Here is a 16,378-nt window from a genome sequence, read left to right as displayed (position 1 = left end):
CCAGAGGGTCCCTGAGCCAGGACCCAGAGTGGTGGGTGGACAGGTCTGGGTCTCCCCCTCCCCCATTACACTGCACCTGGCCGTGGAGGAGCGTGGCCCGATACAGACTGTGGCTTGCCCCTGAAGCAAAGGACTAGACTTCGGGGCTGCAGTTGGCCATGAAGGCAGGTGCAGACTGAGGACTGCTGACACCCGCCCCTGAGAAGGGGAGAGAATCGAGTGGGGCACAGCCGGAGGGCTGTGTCCAAAAGAGGACACCGTAAGCCAGCGAAGCAACGCGGGTCCCAGACAGCACAGCAGAGCAGACAATGGGTGAGACACCACCTGCAGAGGGTGCTCCACAGCTGGACAGAGCTAACTGCTGGCACAACCAGCAGGAGGCACCGTGGTGGAGAGTCTGCAGCTGTTAGCATACATACACTGTGTGTGTCTACTCATATATAGGAGTCCTCTTCACTCTAAGGACAGAACCACACTTCTGAAGGACAACGAAGCCATCAATTCTTGCTGGAAAGAACATTTTGAAGATCTCCTTAACTGTAATTCTATGGTTGCAGATTAAGTCCTTAAGCAAATCCTGCAATGACCATTTAGGGATTAGCTTGGAGACCCTCCCAATTTGTATGAGGTACACAGTGTCACCAACCAGATGAACAACGAAGCAGCAAGTCGAGATGGGATCCCCGCTGAAATTTTTAAAGACGGTGGACCAGAGCTAATTCGACAGCTTTACCTGCTTATCCTTAAAATCTAGCTAAAAGGAGGAGAAACCCAGTGAAATGAGGAATGCCCTGATTATCCCCTTTCATGAAGGGGGTGACAAAGTGGATTGTGGAAATTATTGTGGTATCTCCCTCCTAGCCATTGCAGGCAAAGTTCTGGCATGGATCCTTGCAACCTGCCTTCTGCCCCTATCAGAAGAAATTTTACTGGAGTCACAGAGTGGTTTCCGACCATGTCGTGGAACTGAGGATATGATCTTCACAGCACGACAGCTGCAAGAAAAAAAAAGTGTCAGGAGCAAAACCAACCACTGTACATGGCTTTTATTGATCTAACTAAAGCCTCTGATTCAGTGAATTGCCATGCCCTCTGGACTGTACTTTCTAAGATTGGATGTCCTGATAAATAAATCAATGTCCTAAAATTGCTTCATGATAACATGAAAGTGACTGTTCTGAGCAGCACTGGCTCCCAGAGTGAACCTTTCAAAGTAAAAACAGGAGTCAAATAGGGCTGTATCATCGCTCCAACCATGTTTGTAGTTTTTATTGCCATCATTCCTCACCTAATTGCTGGGAAGTTTACAGCTGGCATTGAAATAGTTTACAGAATGGACGGACAGCTGTTCAGGCTTCGCAGGCTGAAAGCAAAGAGTAAGATTTCCACAACAATAATATTGTGGAACTTCAGGATGCTGATGACAACGCAATCTTTGCCCTCTCTGAATGCTGATGACAACGCAATCTTTGCCCTCTCTGAATGCTGATGACAACGCAATCTTTGCCCTCTCGGAGAAAGATCTTTAAAAGTATCTTGAATGTGTTTGCCGATGCTTATGCATGTCTTAGAGCACTTTAGTCTTCAATATCAAGAGTGAAACCAACAGCCCTCTCCAAATGAGGTATTACCTGCCCCATCTATCAATCAATGGAGTGGTACTGGAGAACGTCAACCATTTCCTCGACCTTGGAAGTCCTCTTTCATCCAAGGCAGATATTGATGCAGAAATTCAACATCGCCTGAGCTGTGCCAGTGTAGCTTTTTCTCGTTTATGGCACAGGGATTTTGAAGATCACAACATTCGAACAGACACCAAGCTTCTTGTTTATCAAGCTGTTATTCTCCCAGTGCTGTTGTCCAAGTTTCGGACCCAAACAACCTATAGTCACCACTTGAAAGTCCTTTGAAAGACACCATCAAAACTGCCTTTGTAAGATATGAAGATCAAATGGGAAAACAGGTGCACCAATATTAGTGTCCTGGAAGAGGCAAAGACCACCAGTATCGAGGCAATGATCATCCATCAGCAATCCTGCTGGTCTGGTCACATTGTCCAGATGCCAGACCATCGCCTCCCAAAACAGGTCCTGTTCTCTCAGCTGAAAGAAGGGTAACGTGGGTGGACAATGGAAGCGTTAGAAGGACTTGCTGAAGGACAACCTAAAAAAGTAACATTGACAGACAGATGCTGACACTTGGGACACACTTGCCCAGGATCGCTTAAAATGGAGGGAAGTCCTACATGATGGTCCCCTGCACTTTGAACTTGCTTGCCGACAAGCTGAAGAGGACAAGAGGTGCAGGAGGAAGGAGAGACTGGCTTCCAGTCATGGTCAACAGCCTCCTGCTGAGCCTGAAAACATCTGCCTTCATTGTAATAGAACTTGTGGTTCAAGGATTGGCCTTATTAGCCACCTGAGGACCCATAACTCCCACAGAAGATGCTCATACTTGGTAACAAGTGATTGCCCCTCCCAGAAATGTATCCTCCCCACCAGGAAAAGCCTGGCAGAGCATCATAGACCCTGCAGTGGGACTTGAAGGTCAGCAGATTCAGGTTTGGCAAACCGAGGTGGAGAGCAAATGCTTCAGGGACCTCCCATGGGAAAAACAGCTCCAGTGCTTTGGTTGACTTCAGCCATCGTAGTAGGACATTGATAGAAAGACAGGCTGAGCTAGCCAGGACCAGCCATTTAAAGAGTTGTAGGTGAAAAAACTAACACAATACATTGCACCCAGAAATTAACTGCAGCAGATGTAGATCAGAGCATTAGTGTAATGTGCTCCCCCATAAGAAACACCAATCGGCAAGCAGCCTTCCATATTCTGTGTCATCTGCAGTTTCCAATAGACTAAAGAGTAACCTCATATAGAGCGCATTATAGTAACCCAGTCTCAAGCAGAGAAAGACCTGGGTCAGTGTGGCAATATCCACATCCAAAGGAAAAGGTTGCAACCTTCTGACTAACCATATATGGTGCAAAAACATCTTGGCCACTGCAGCTGTTTGGTCATCCTGAAGCAGCTGGAGATCCTTTTTACCAACTATTTGACAATCAGGCATGTAACTCCAATTGAGGGAGCCGGTATCTTCTTTGCCAGTCCTACTGACTTCCCCCACCCCACCAGCATAACCTAAGTTTTATATGTAGTCACACAGCTCACCCTTAGCTAAACCCCAATCTAGTCCAGACACCCAATAAACTGGTCAACTGCATTGCATGGGTCTAGCTGGGTGTCCTCTTCCTACACCATGATCCATATCGTCTCCATCTCCCCCGAGTGGCCTCACATACATGCTGAACAGGAGGGGGAGGGTAAAGGAGTGGCCATGAAGAATGGAATCCTCTAGCACACTACATTAGAGGAACCTTGGAGCAACTGAGAAATTGCTCAATACTGCCTATTGTTTTGAACATGGAACAACTCCTTCCATTCCAGCTAAAACCCACAGCTGTGTCAACACTACCTCATGGCCAAAGGTATCAAAAGGTAGCTGACAGATGCAACAAAATCACCGTGGTTACTTGGTTCTCATCTGTCACCAGCAGGAAATCACTGACAAGTACTATCTCCATTCCATACATAGGTCAAAACCCCAAATCTCCTGGTGTACTCTAACAGTGCATTTTATTCCAAAGGCAGCCATAGGAAATTGATCTCTGGAGCAATGATCAGGAATCAAAGCACTGATGCCACGATAACCCTACCAATATGCCCTGGGAGAAATTGCTTCCCAACCCTAAATCTGACTATCTGCCTAACCCTGTAAGAAAGAATCACTGTCATTAGTAATTTAATCCCATTCATACCTGAAATATTGGTGTCCAAGTAATTGTCCATCTTTTCCCTTGGAATCTTAGCAAAGAACTATTCAAGGCAGCAGTTACACAGCCTTCTATTCAAGAGTGATTAACTAAACCCTACCACAATGTAGGGAAGTGGTTTACATAACTCACTGGAGGTTTTTCCCAGCTCCCAACAAGTCTATGATTCCTTATCATCATCATCATGTGTGGTTTGTATCATCACAGCACTTTAGAGCCCCAGTCATGGGCCTGGACCCCATTGTGTTAGATGCCACACAAAACACAGAACAAAAGGAGTCCCTGCCCCAAAGAGTTTACATTACCCCACAGGAAATCTCTCCCACACCCTGTAAAACATAAGGTCCATGGCAGAAACTCACCACAAGTTCGGAGAACCTAGCATTGAGCTCCTCCGCTGGTGGGATTGGGACAGAGAACTCCAGGAACTGGAGGGGGTTATTATCTTTGAGGTTGATTTCAGGGAGGTCGCTTCCCCCGAAGCAGCAAAGAAACCCAAAAGCATGACGATTCCTTTTCCGGGGAGCCATGGTCATGGTGTGAGATGCTATCTACTGATCATGATCTGCAGAGAAGACAGGAAGAGAAGTCGTTAAATGACAATCTGCACCAGCCAGCACAGGTTATTTGTGGTTATCATTGCCATCAGTGCAACAGGCAGAGAACAGACTGATCTGTCATGCTAAGGAGCAAAATAAAAACGGAGCCATCTTGATGGACTGGTTAGTCAAGGTTTAATACATCACCCTTACCACCACCACCTTCCATAGCTATATAGCATCTTGCATCCAAAAGGTTTGACAGAGCTAGGCTGGGACTTTCAAAGCAGTCAGTATTGATTTAAGTCTGCTCCAATCAAAATCGGTGGGAGCTTTAACACTGACTTGAGTGAGAGAGGCGTTAGGCCAACGATAAGCCCTTTGGAAAATCCCATTCAAACTCTCTTTCTTACACACACACAGAGCCCCCTGCTCAATTCACCCACAGCTGACACAAACCCCTCTGGAACAGAATGGAACAGTTTTTACCCCACAAGCAGACACCAGTGATGGAGGACATGGAAAGAGCAGATCACAATATTGCACAACAGTTTAGGACAGGAAGTGCCAAAGAATACTGAAGCAGTTGAAACAGCAGGGGACAATGCAGGCTAGCTAACCAGGAGCACAGGATACAGCAAAGGACTTACGGGAGTTCTTTTAGTTTTGGTGGCTTAAAAAAAAACCCTCTGGAAACCTTGAGAGTTCTGGAGCGGGCGGGGGTACAAAATCAGGCAGAATCACCGCTTAAAGACTGCTGCACCCTCCCCCACAGTGACAAAGGCAACTCTGCATAGAACTACTGTTCGAGAACTGCTACTTTAGCAGGGCAATACTGGGAGAGACTTCAACAAAATTGTAACTAGAACTACACAAAATGTTTCATTCCACGTGGAGTGTTTTTTTTAAAACAACCCCCCCCCCGCAAAACACACACAAAACTGGCCTTTTTTCAAAGTTAAAAATGTTCATGCTTTCAGAATTTTCCAATTATTTTTGGCCAAAACCCTTGTCATAAATATAAAGGGAAGGGTAAACACCTTTAAAATCCCTCCTGGCCAGAGGAAAAACCCTTTCACCTGTAAAGGGTTAAGAAGCTAGGATAACCTCGCTGGCACCTGACCAAAATGACCAATGAAAAGACAAGATATTTTCAAAGCTGGGGGGGGGGGGAGGGAGAACAAAGGCTTTCTCTGTCTGTGTGATGCTTTTGCCAGGAACAGAAAAGAAATGGAGTCTTAGAACTTAAGTAAGTAATCTAGTTAGATATGCATTAGATTCGGTTTTCTTTAAATGGCTGATAAAATAAATTGTGCTGAATGGAATGTAGATTCCTGTTTGTGTGTCTTTTTTGTAACTTAAGGTTTTGCCTAGAGGGATTCTCTATTTTTTGAATCTGATTACCCTACAAGGTATTTACCATCCTGATTTTACAGAGGTGATTCTTTTACTTTTTCTTCTATTAAAATTCTTCTTTTAAGAACCTGATTGCTTTTTCATTGTTCTTAAGATCCAAGGGTTTGGGTCTGTGTTCACCTGTACAAATTGGTGAAGATTTTTATCAAGCCTTCCCCAGGAAAGGGGGTGTAGGGTTTGGGCAGGATTTGGCGGGGGGGGGAAGATGTTTCCACGTGGGCTCTTTCCCGGTTATATATCTATCTGTTAGACGCTTGGTGGTGGCAGCAATAAAGTACAAGGGCAAAAGGTAAAATAGTTTGTACCTTGGGGAAGTTTTAACCTAAGCTGGTAAAAATAAGCTTAAGGGGTTTTTATGCAGGTCCCCACATCTGTACCCTAGAGTTCAGAGTGGGGAAGGAATCTTGACAACCCTATTAGTGGATTTTTTTTTTTTTTAAATTCGGTTTGTTTGTCAGAGTGGGTCCTTCTTGGTCTGGATGGAGGCATATTAGTATGTGAGGGAAGCTTGCAGTACTGCTGCCCACGCTAAATCTGCTCTGGAGATAGATAGGGGACTCCAGACTCCAACAGCTCTGGGGCCATCAATTCAGCAAGTTCCATCAGAATCACACTCACTCACTGATGAGGAAACAAGGAAGAGTAACTGTGACATTAACAGTCATGGGAAATATCTGTATTTATTTCCTCTTCTATATACTTGTGGTTTAATTCAGCATAATATTATACTGTCTTCTACCTGGCATATTGACATAACTCCTTCCTCATTAAGCTGTGTAGTAAGGGTCCACAGAATAAGCACAGTTCACAACAGTAAAAAGGAGTGGGAGAAGTCAAGCTAATCAGCACTATTTGGTAACCTCCCCTCTCTACCCCATGTTCCTTCCAGAAGACAGACAGGTGGGGTCAGCAGTCTGAGGTATTGTCCTGGAGAAATCAAAAGCAAAGATTTATGATCCTTATGAGCCCTACATATCTGATTCGCTGCAAGAATTTGCTCCTAGATACTATGCAGACACCTCAGGGAGCTTGGAGTCATGCTGCCCTGTAATGAAAACATCTGATCCCCCGTACTATCCTATAGTAAAACTAGTAGCCCGCAGCTCCTCTCATCTAATGGAATTAATCTCTGACCACTGCTAGCTTGCTGGAGAATGGTTTTGTTTTGTCTTGTTCCTAAACACGTCCGTTTATTGGACTAATCCCTGTGTTATAACAGCCAACATTTGCATCCATTCATTTGTGCACATTCTAACCTGAAACAGGGGTTTTGGCTGCTTACCAAAAATGCTGAGATTTGGAGAATCCTGACTCCACCGTGGGTTACAGTAGGAGATTGGCCCTGATCACACACAAGGGCCCAGAACACAAGCTTATTGAAGTAAAGAAGGCTACAGTCCCAGACACACAAGTTGTAGGTACCAGGTGATGTGCATGCCAGAACTTGGGAAGCACTGGTGTAACCACTTTGCTGCTGAGTGCTTTTACACAGACCAATATACACACCTGGCGCTGACTCACATATCAGGCACATGGGTTTGAAATGCTTAAAAACAGATCACAGTACAATAGCCTGGACTTTCATTTACACAAAGATCACATTACACCACTCTAGCAATGTAAAGGGGCCTTAATGTGAGCATTAACTTTATTTATGGCCACTTTCCGGCCACTTTCCACTGACAGAATAGTTTAAAGGATCCTAGTATAATAGAAAAGGAGTACTTGTGGCACCTTAGAGACTAACCAATTTATTTGAGCATAAGCTTTTGTGAGCTACAGCTCACTTCATCGGTGAGCTGTAGCTCACGAAAGCTTATGCTCAAATAAATTGGTTAGTCTCTAAGGTGCCACAAGTACTCCTTTTCTTTTTGCGAATACAGACTAACACAGCTGTTACTCTGAAACCTAGTATAATAGAGGATCTGACCTGAATCTTGGACTGATTCTTATCCTGGAGAAAAACACTCACTCCCACTGTAAAATATAAGGAATAAAGAAGAGTGGGGAGGTGGTCTGGTGAGCCCCCTGAGGTCTTTGTTAGAGACAACTGTTTAGCAGAATCAGACAGGTCTTCGTAGCTTAGGAGCCTGTCTACCTTTAGTGGAGAGAGTTTCCAGGACAGTAAATTTGTTATGAAAGGATACAGATCATCTGGGTAAAAGAATAAGATGGGTACCAGGAATCACTGCTCAGAAAAAAGAAAAAGGAGTATGTGTAGCACCTTAGAGACTAATCAATTTATTTGACCATAAGCTTTCGTGAGCTACAGCTCACTTCATCGGATGCATTCAGAAAAGTGATGTATTAACAGAAGCAATTCAAGACATCTTACCCTCACACAAAAGAGCATCCCTGATGTCTGAAAGAGAGCCATATATATTCAGAGAAGAAACAGACCTTGCCCATCAGGAAATGTTTAGTAGCCCACACACTGATCAGGAAGCTCCTCAGGATAATGAGTAGGGCCCTACCAAATTCATGGCCAGGAAAAACACATCACGGACCGTGAAATCTGGCCTTCTGTGTGCTTTTACCCTTTTCTATACAGATTTCATGGGGGAGACCAGGGTTTCTCAAATTAACGGTCCTGACCCAAAAGGGAGTTGCAGGGGGTTGGCAAGTTTATTTTGGAGGTGGGTCTGCACTGCCTTCAGAGCTGGGATCCTGGCCAGCAGCTGCCGCTTTCCAGTTGCCCAGCTCTGACGGCAGCACCGCCACCAGCAGCACAGAAGTAAGGGCAGCAGTACCCACAATCTCCCCTCCCCCCAAACTCCTTTTTGGGTCAAGACCCCTACAATTACAACACCGTGATATTTCAGATTTAAATAGCTGAAATCATGGAAGTTATAATTTTTTAAATCCTAGGACCGTGAAATTGACCAAAATGGACCATGAATTTGGTAGGGCCCTAAGAACGAGGCCTTTAATCTGTTTCTGCCTACTGTGCCTGGTTCAGAATCTATGGTCTTGAGGTATTCAGATTCTTATGGTAGGGTGATCTTAGATTGCGAGTTCCTGAGTGGGATGAGAAAGTAAATTGTGAGAATCATGAAGCAGCAAACTGAACTGTGCTAAACTTTGCTACGAACACTAGACCTACACTCATTGCACTATATCGGATTTTGGGTTTTGATAAACTCAAAACTCAGCCTATTTGTCAAAAGTTCTCATCAGATTCAAAAAAAACCTTCCAAGCATATGAGGGACTGATTTAAAATATCAACACAAAATGAAGTGTTTCATTTTAGTTTTGGGGTTTTCCCCCCTTCTTCCCCCTTGGATATTTGGGCTTCTTTCAAACCTGAATTGTAAAATGAAACTGGAGGGTGCAACTCCATGTGAATCAAATGAAAAGGTTTGATAGAAACCAAAGAATCAAGTTCCGTACAACTCAACCAGCAAAAACTTCCAATTTAAATTCCCTGTCAATGTCCATCTAGAGTCAGACAGAGCTGAAAAGAGTGAATGACTAAGCTGAGCAAACATAGCATTTTTTCCCACTTTGCAAGTTTTCATGTTCTCACAAGACTTTGCTGTTTCAAAGGACAACATTTCTTCATCTCTAACCCAGCACACGCTTTTTTGCGACTAAAATGATGAAGATGCATCATGGTGGAAAAATGGTGTCAAACTTCACTATGCCCTGAGTGAGAAATACTGATGGGGCAAAACTTCAAAAAGGTTTGGAAATTTGTTTGAGTCAGTATAATTGGGCTGGAAATCATATGACAATAGGCTCATGATAAAACTGCTTGCTTTCAGTCGGGCCAGGAATTTCATCAGAAAAAGTCTCAACTGGGGTTTCACCTTTTCCACTTCTGGGGGGAAATATGTACAAGGTGCAGCAGAAATGAAGCTTACTGAGAAGGCAACTATCTGGAGGTGAAGGAAACTCATCACACAAGCTCCCCCACTTCTCAGCAATGAGAATCATCAATAAAGCTCAGCTGTCAGCATAGGACACCACCTCTTGCTTGATTTCTCCTTCTCTCACTGCTGTGGTTTACTCGCTTATGCTCATTAAGTACTATAAAGCATACCCTGCAAAAAATGTGCATGAAGGAGAATTCATCTGCAGGCTGTGAAAGGATCAAAAACTCATTCTGATAAAACACACAAAAAAAAATCAATATTAAAGCAAGCTCAGAGAAATCAGCGCTTCACAGTCCTGTAATCAGACAGGTAAGGGCACAGACGAGTGCCTTCACAGACAGCAATAATTCAGCAGGGCCACTTTTCCCATCACTTTTTTAAATAGATAAGTACTTTGGGGCTGTTTCATGAATCAAGGGGTTATCTCCTGCTGGGGAGAGGAGGGATTGTTCACAACACACACACACCCTTTTAGTTTACGTTTTAACTGCCAGATCTAGTCTTGACAGGACCCAAGCATGAGGGGCTTGAGGTGCTGGGATGGAAGGGGAGAAGGGTTTGGAAGAGGAGGAAGGGATGGGAAATGACTGATCTCAAACACCCCCCCATTGTGAGCACCCCATCCAAACAGGAAGTCTCCTGCCAGCAGTCTGAAAGGATGGATCTGTGCAGTCCATCGAAAGCTGCATATTTTGCCCTTTTAAGGGACTTGTTGTTTGACAGCTCAGGGGTTTATTTGTGTTTTTTTAAGGGCTTCATTTTTTCCACTTAATCTGCAGAATAAACTGTATTTTGAGAGTAAATTAAAGCCCTTTGCAAAGTCAGGCTTCTCTGGGGACAAGGCAGGGGATAGGAGCAAAGGCAGGTGAACTGAGCCGCTAATGCCAGATCAGCTGCAACACAGCTGATTTTTGTCCTGGATGCTATCGCTGTACATTTGTCCTAACCTGCCCCAGGACCCTTTATCCTGTTTGTCTGCCAGAACAAGGCTGCCTTGTGCTTTCGTGGAGACCGAGCACATGAGCAAGAAAAGTGACTTGTGGTGTCAGTTGCTCAGTGAAACTAACACACAGTGTTGTGTCGATCCAACAGCACTTCAGGGATATCCTGTATGGAAAACACATAATCAGCTTGTAGCATTGGATGCTTGATGCAGTTTATGTGCCCGCACATTCTGCCACCTGGATTATTCTATCCACATCTCCCTTCCCTGTCCGAGGGCATTGGCTACTTTTTTCATGCAGCTGAGAGGAAAAGGCACAAGCCCTGGCAAGGGGTGCCATGTATTGCACTTGTGGAATGCCCACATCCCCTTGCTATCCATGCCAAAGCTGTAATGGATGGTATGTGCTTGTGGGATCTATAGAGCCAGCAGTGGTCAGGATTTCAGCTCTCTCTCATCTAGAAGATAACACCTCTAGCAACTGAAGTCAGTGCTAGACAGACAGCTGTGGTGACAGATCTACTGGGGAGGTTCAGCCCAGGGACTAGCTGTACAAGCTTTCACATGCTGAGATATCAATACATCTCAACTCTTATCTGCAGTGGCCACCCTTAGGCAATGAGAGGTCAATCTCCCAGGCCTTCTCTGCTGACCAAGGAGGTAGTTAATAACCATTCTCATGCCGTTTTTTGAGGTACAGACACCTGTTCATGAGGAGCTGGGCTTGAGACCACTCAGCACAGCTATAAAACTTTTATTGCCATTTGTCAGGGAAGGCCTATAGCGCTCACATGAGTAATGTGGTTATTCCAAACTTTTAGCAGTAAAAGCTTTCCAGCACTGCACTCCATCCCATAACCTATACTGAGAGCAGTCGCATTTTCCAGGTCTACATCCCAGCCCCATGCTGGAGTTCCACGCTGACTCAGAGGTATGAAATGCCACCTACATGTTATAACACTAACTGTAGACAGAGGAGACGTCTGGAGGGTTTTAAAATATAGATTACTGGGGATTAGAGTGAAACACACAAAGTATTTTATAAAATGAATCAGGCAGAGGTGGTGTGTGAATAGGAGTATGGCCTCTCTCACACCCGGGCTTGCCAATCAGAGGGTACTGGGACCCTTAAATTTTTTTTTATGGTTACAGCTGGTTTAAAAATTATTTAAAATGGCCCTTTTACAGAAACAAAAAATTGTTTTTTTTTCCCCTGGGTATTTAATAAAAATCTCCAAAAATGATTGTTTTTCCCTTTTACTCTTTCCCTTTTTCAAAGCCAAATTGGAAAAGTGGGAGTAAATGAGGAAAAAGGGGCGGATGATGGGGCAAAATAGAAGGAAATAATCTCTCCTCCCACCCCCCATCCACATCCACATACACACACTTTTCTCACTGAAAATGATTGCTAAAAAGTTTGGCAAAAAAATTAAAACAAAAAATTGCTCTCTCTCTAAATCTATGGAAACCAAAATTTTCAAGTTTGCAACATACTGAGTGAAAACTATCTTCTTGTACAGCTTAATGATTCTATACCCTTTGAGATTCTTGTATGGAAAGTGCTGTAAAAATACTAAACATTTGCTGTTATCTACTTCTAGACAGTTGTATTGAGAATCAATGGGAAATTTCTCCCTAGAGGAGTCCCACTATCACATGAAACACCCCTCCCTCCTGTTCTTCAGTGTGCAGTCCTGGCCTTTTCTACAGCACAGAACAGCTCACTGTCATTTGAGATGTTAACTTCAGTCCTTGTTTTCACCCCACAGCCCAGTCTGTGGTTCGGCCCAGGTTGGGAGCTGGGGTCCAGATCCTTGCCTGAGATCTAATTATAACAGTGTCCTCTTCCTCTGACAGGGAGTACATGTTCATTTCTAATCCACTTGGCTCAGTTACCAAACACAATTAACCTAATGCAATTTCCCCAAGATTTATCAGATGGATTAGCCACATGTGTGACGAGATACATGCCAACTGCCTGCAAGGGCAGCTTCTAAATCCCCTCTTCATTCTGCTGGGAGGAAGGGAGACAAAACATCCTTTTTCTCAGAAATTATGTCTCACATGCAAAAGGTCCCAAACAACCTGTGCTCACTCTGTATGAAGAGTCACAAACAAAACCATGTGCTGTCTCAGCAGTTGAGATGTGCAAGAGGCTCACCATCATGTCTTTGCCCGCACTGTTCTGTCAGACAGCTCAGTTCTGATTAACGTAAAAGAGAATTCTTTGTTAAGCTGCTAGCACTGCAACGGCTGTGAGAGATTCCCATACCTGAGCTATTCTTTTCAGGTAACAAATCTGAGGAACTGTCCCAGATTGAGGGGTCAATAGAGGTGGTTTTGGAACAAATTGATGTACTAAACAGTAATAAATCCCCAAGACCAGATGGTATTCACCTAAGAGTCCTGAAGGAACTCAAATATGAAATTGTAAAACTAACTATGGTATGTAAGGTTTCAGAGTAACAGCTGTGTTAGTCTGTATTCGCAAAAAGAAAAGGAGTACTTGTGGCACCTTAGAGACTAACCAATTTATTTGAGCATAAGTGAAGTGAGCTGTAGCTCACAAAAGCTCATGCTCAAATAAATTGGTTAGTCTCTAAGGTGCCACAAGTCCTCCTTTTCTTTTTATGGTATGTAACCTATCACTTAAACCCACTTTCATACCAGATGGCTGAAGGATAGCTAATGACGCCAATTTTTAAAAAAGGGTTTCAGAAGTGATCCTGACAATTATAGGCTGGTAAGCCTAACTTCAGTACCAGGAAAATTGGTTGAAACTATATTTAAAAAAAACAAAAAACAAAACATAAAAACAATTACCAGACACATAAGTGAACATGGATTTGTCGGGGAAGAGTCAATATGGTTTCAGTAAAGAGAAATTATGCCTCACCAATCTACTAGAAGTCTTTGAGGGGGTCAACAAGCATGTGGACAAGGGTGATTCAGTGGACATAGTGTACTAGGACTTTTAGAAAGCCTCGACAAGGTTTCCTCACCAAAGGCTCTTAATCAAAGTAAGCGGTCATGGGAGAAGAAAGAAGGTTCTCATGGATTAGTAACTGGTTAAAAGACAGGAAACAGAGGGTAGGAATAAATGATCAGTTTTCAGAATGGAGAGAAGAAAATAGCGGGGTCCCCAGGGATCTGGGCTGGGACCAGCATTGTTCAACATATTCATAAGTGATCTGGAAATAAGGGTAAACGGGGAGATGACAAAAATTTGCAGATAATATAAAGTTGATCAAGATAGTTAAGTCCGAAGCCGACTGAAGAATTACTAAAGGATCTCATAAAACTGGGTGACTGGGCAACAAAATGGGAGATGCAATTCAAATCTTGATAAATGCAAAGTCATGCACAATGGAAAACATAATCCCAACTATACATACAAAACGCTGGGGTCTAAATTAGCTGTCAACACTCAGATCTTGGAGTCATTGTGACTAGTTCTTTGAAAACATCCACTCAATGGGCAGCGCTTGTCAAAAAAAGCTAACCATGTTAGGAACCATTAGGAAAGGGATAAATAAAAGAAAATATCAATGCCATTATATAAATCCATGGTACACCCACATGAATATTGTGTGCAGTTCTCGTTGTCCCATCTAAAATAAAGATCTGCTAGAATTGGAAAAGGTACAGAGCAGCCATTAGAGATATGGAACAGCTTCCGTATGAGGGGAGATTAAGACTGACTGTTCAGTTTGGAAAAGACAACTAAGGGGCGGATATGATCGAGGTCTATAAAATGACGACTAGTATGAGAAAGTGAAAAAGGAAGTGTAATTTACTCCTTCACATAACACAAGAACCAGGGGTCACTCAATGAAATTAACAGGCAGCAGGTTTAAAACAAACAAGGAAATAAATATTACTTCACACAACACAGTCAACGTGTGAAATTTTGGAGGATGGGGGAAAGAAAAGAAGAGTGAAACTTCTTTGAAAAATATTGAAAAGCAAAGGATGTTCATTACAGCAGCAGAGATGCATTTCCTAAGCTGGTCTGCAGAACCTACAGCTAGCTATACCACCAGAGACCAAACCTTCGCTCTGAACATACTGCAGAAGTGTTACATTTTAAGCTGAATCATTGATTTCCCCTCCCCACCAAAATAAGTTAGACTCTCCCAGTGGAAAGAGAAGCCAGCCAACCAGCCCACCCACCCAAACCCTTAGACCAGCTCTGCTGTATATGTTTTGTGGGATTCCTTCATAAGCAAAACTCACTCTTCTCTTCAAAAATTTTTCAGTGATGAATTTTTCTATTAAGACGCAGATCGTTGAGAATGTCAGAGATCCCATGGCACCTGTAACTTCTCACAGCCAGAGATTACATTTTACATTACTGGGTAGGCTATGAAATTTAAGCCTGACAAGATATTGCCTGGGCAAGGAGGGTCAAGAGCTGCTGAGGGATATGCAGAGTTGCATATAAATTTGGAACTACATCATCCAGAGTGTATAAAAAAATCTGTTTATTTTTAATTCTGCAAGGGGCAGCCTATAGAGATGCTAGTTTACATTATACAGAAATGTGCTGAAATCATAGAATCATAGAATATCAGGGTTGGAAGGGACCCCAGAAGGTCATCTAGTCCAACCCCCTGCTCGAAGCAGGACCAATTTCCAGTTAAATCATCCCAGCCAGGGCTTTGTCAAGCCTGACCTTAAAAACCTCTAAGGAAGGAGATTCTACCACCTCCCTAGGTAACGCATTCCAGTGTTTCACCACCCTCTTAGTGAAAAAGTTTTTCCTAATATCCAATCTAAACCTCCCCCACTGCAACTTGAGACCATTACTCCTCGTTCTGTCATCTGCTACCATTGAGAACAGTCTAGAGCCATCCTCTTTGGAACCCCCTTTCACATAGTTGAAAGCAGCTATCAAATCCCCCCTCATTCTTCTCTTCTGCAGGCTAAACAATCCCAGCTCCCTCAGCCTCTCCTCATAAGTCATGTGTTCTAGACCCCTAATCATTTTTGTTGCCCTTCGCTGGACTCTCTCCAATTTATCCACATCCTTCTTGTAGTGTGGGGCCCAAAACTGGACACAGTACTCCAGATGAGGCCTCACCAATGTCGAATAGAGGGGGACGATCACGTCCCTCGATCTGCTCGCTATGCCCCTACTTATACATCCCAAAATGCCATTGGCCTTCTTGGCAACAAGGGCACACTGCTGACTCATATCCAGCTTCTCGTCCACTGTCACCCCTAGGTCCTTTTCCGCAGAACTGCTGCCTAGCCATTCGGTCCCTAGTCTGTAGCTGTGCATTGGATTCTTCCATCCTAAGTGCAGGACCCTGCACTTATCCTTATTGAACCTCATCAGATTTCTTTTGGCCCAATCCTCCAATTTGTCTAGGTCCTTCTGTATCCTATCCCTCCCCTCCAGCGTATCTACCACTCCTCCCAGTTTAGTATCATCCGCAAATTTGCTGAGAGTGCAATCCACACCATCCTCCAGATCATTTATGAAGATATTGAACAAAACCGGCCCCAGGACCGACCCTTGGGGCACTCCACTTGATACCGGCTGCCAACTAGACATGGAGCCATTGACCACTACCCGTTGAGCCTGACAATCTAGCCAGCTTTCTACCCACCTTATAGTGCATTCATCCAGCCCATACTTCCTTAACTTGCTGACAAGAATACTGTGGGAGACCGTGTCAAAAGCTTTGCTAAAGTCAAGAAACAATACATCCACTGCTTTCCCTTCATCCACAGAACCAGTAATCTCATCATAGAAGGCGATTAGATTA

General features: G+C 43.8%; 1 protein-coding gene across 4 annotated transcripts in view; it reads right to left on the bottom strand.

Annotated features, from left to right (window-relative positions):
* The window catches only part of DAAM2 (dishevelled associated activator of morphogenesis 2), a 246,236-nt gene that overhangs the window by 151,826 nt on the left and 78,032 nt on the right, over positions 1 to 16,378 (bottom strand). For all 4 annotated transcript variants that reach the window (XM_048843468.2, XM_048843471.2, XM_048843469.2 and 1 more), the window contains exon 2: positions 4,193 to 4,395. In XM_048843468.2, the coding sequence (XP_048699425.1) occupies positions 4,193 to 4,366 (174 nt within the window). In that variant the 5' untranslated portion in view covers positions 4,367 to 4,395. The remainder of the gene's footprint in view (positions 1 to 4,192; positions 4,396 to 16,378) is intronic.

The sequence above is a fragment of the Caretta caretta genome, chromosome 3 (assembly GCF_965140235.1).
Source record: "Caretta caretta isolate rCarCar2 chromosome 3, rCarCar1.hap1, whole genome shotgun sequence".
Classification (NCBI taxonomy): Eukaryota; Metazoa; Chordata; order Testudines; family Cheloniidae; genus Caretta; species Caretta caretta.
The sequence above is the reverse complement of the archived record's forward strand: the minus strand, read 5'-3'. Positions and strand labels throughout refer to the sequence as shown.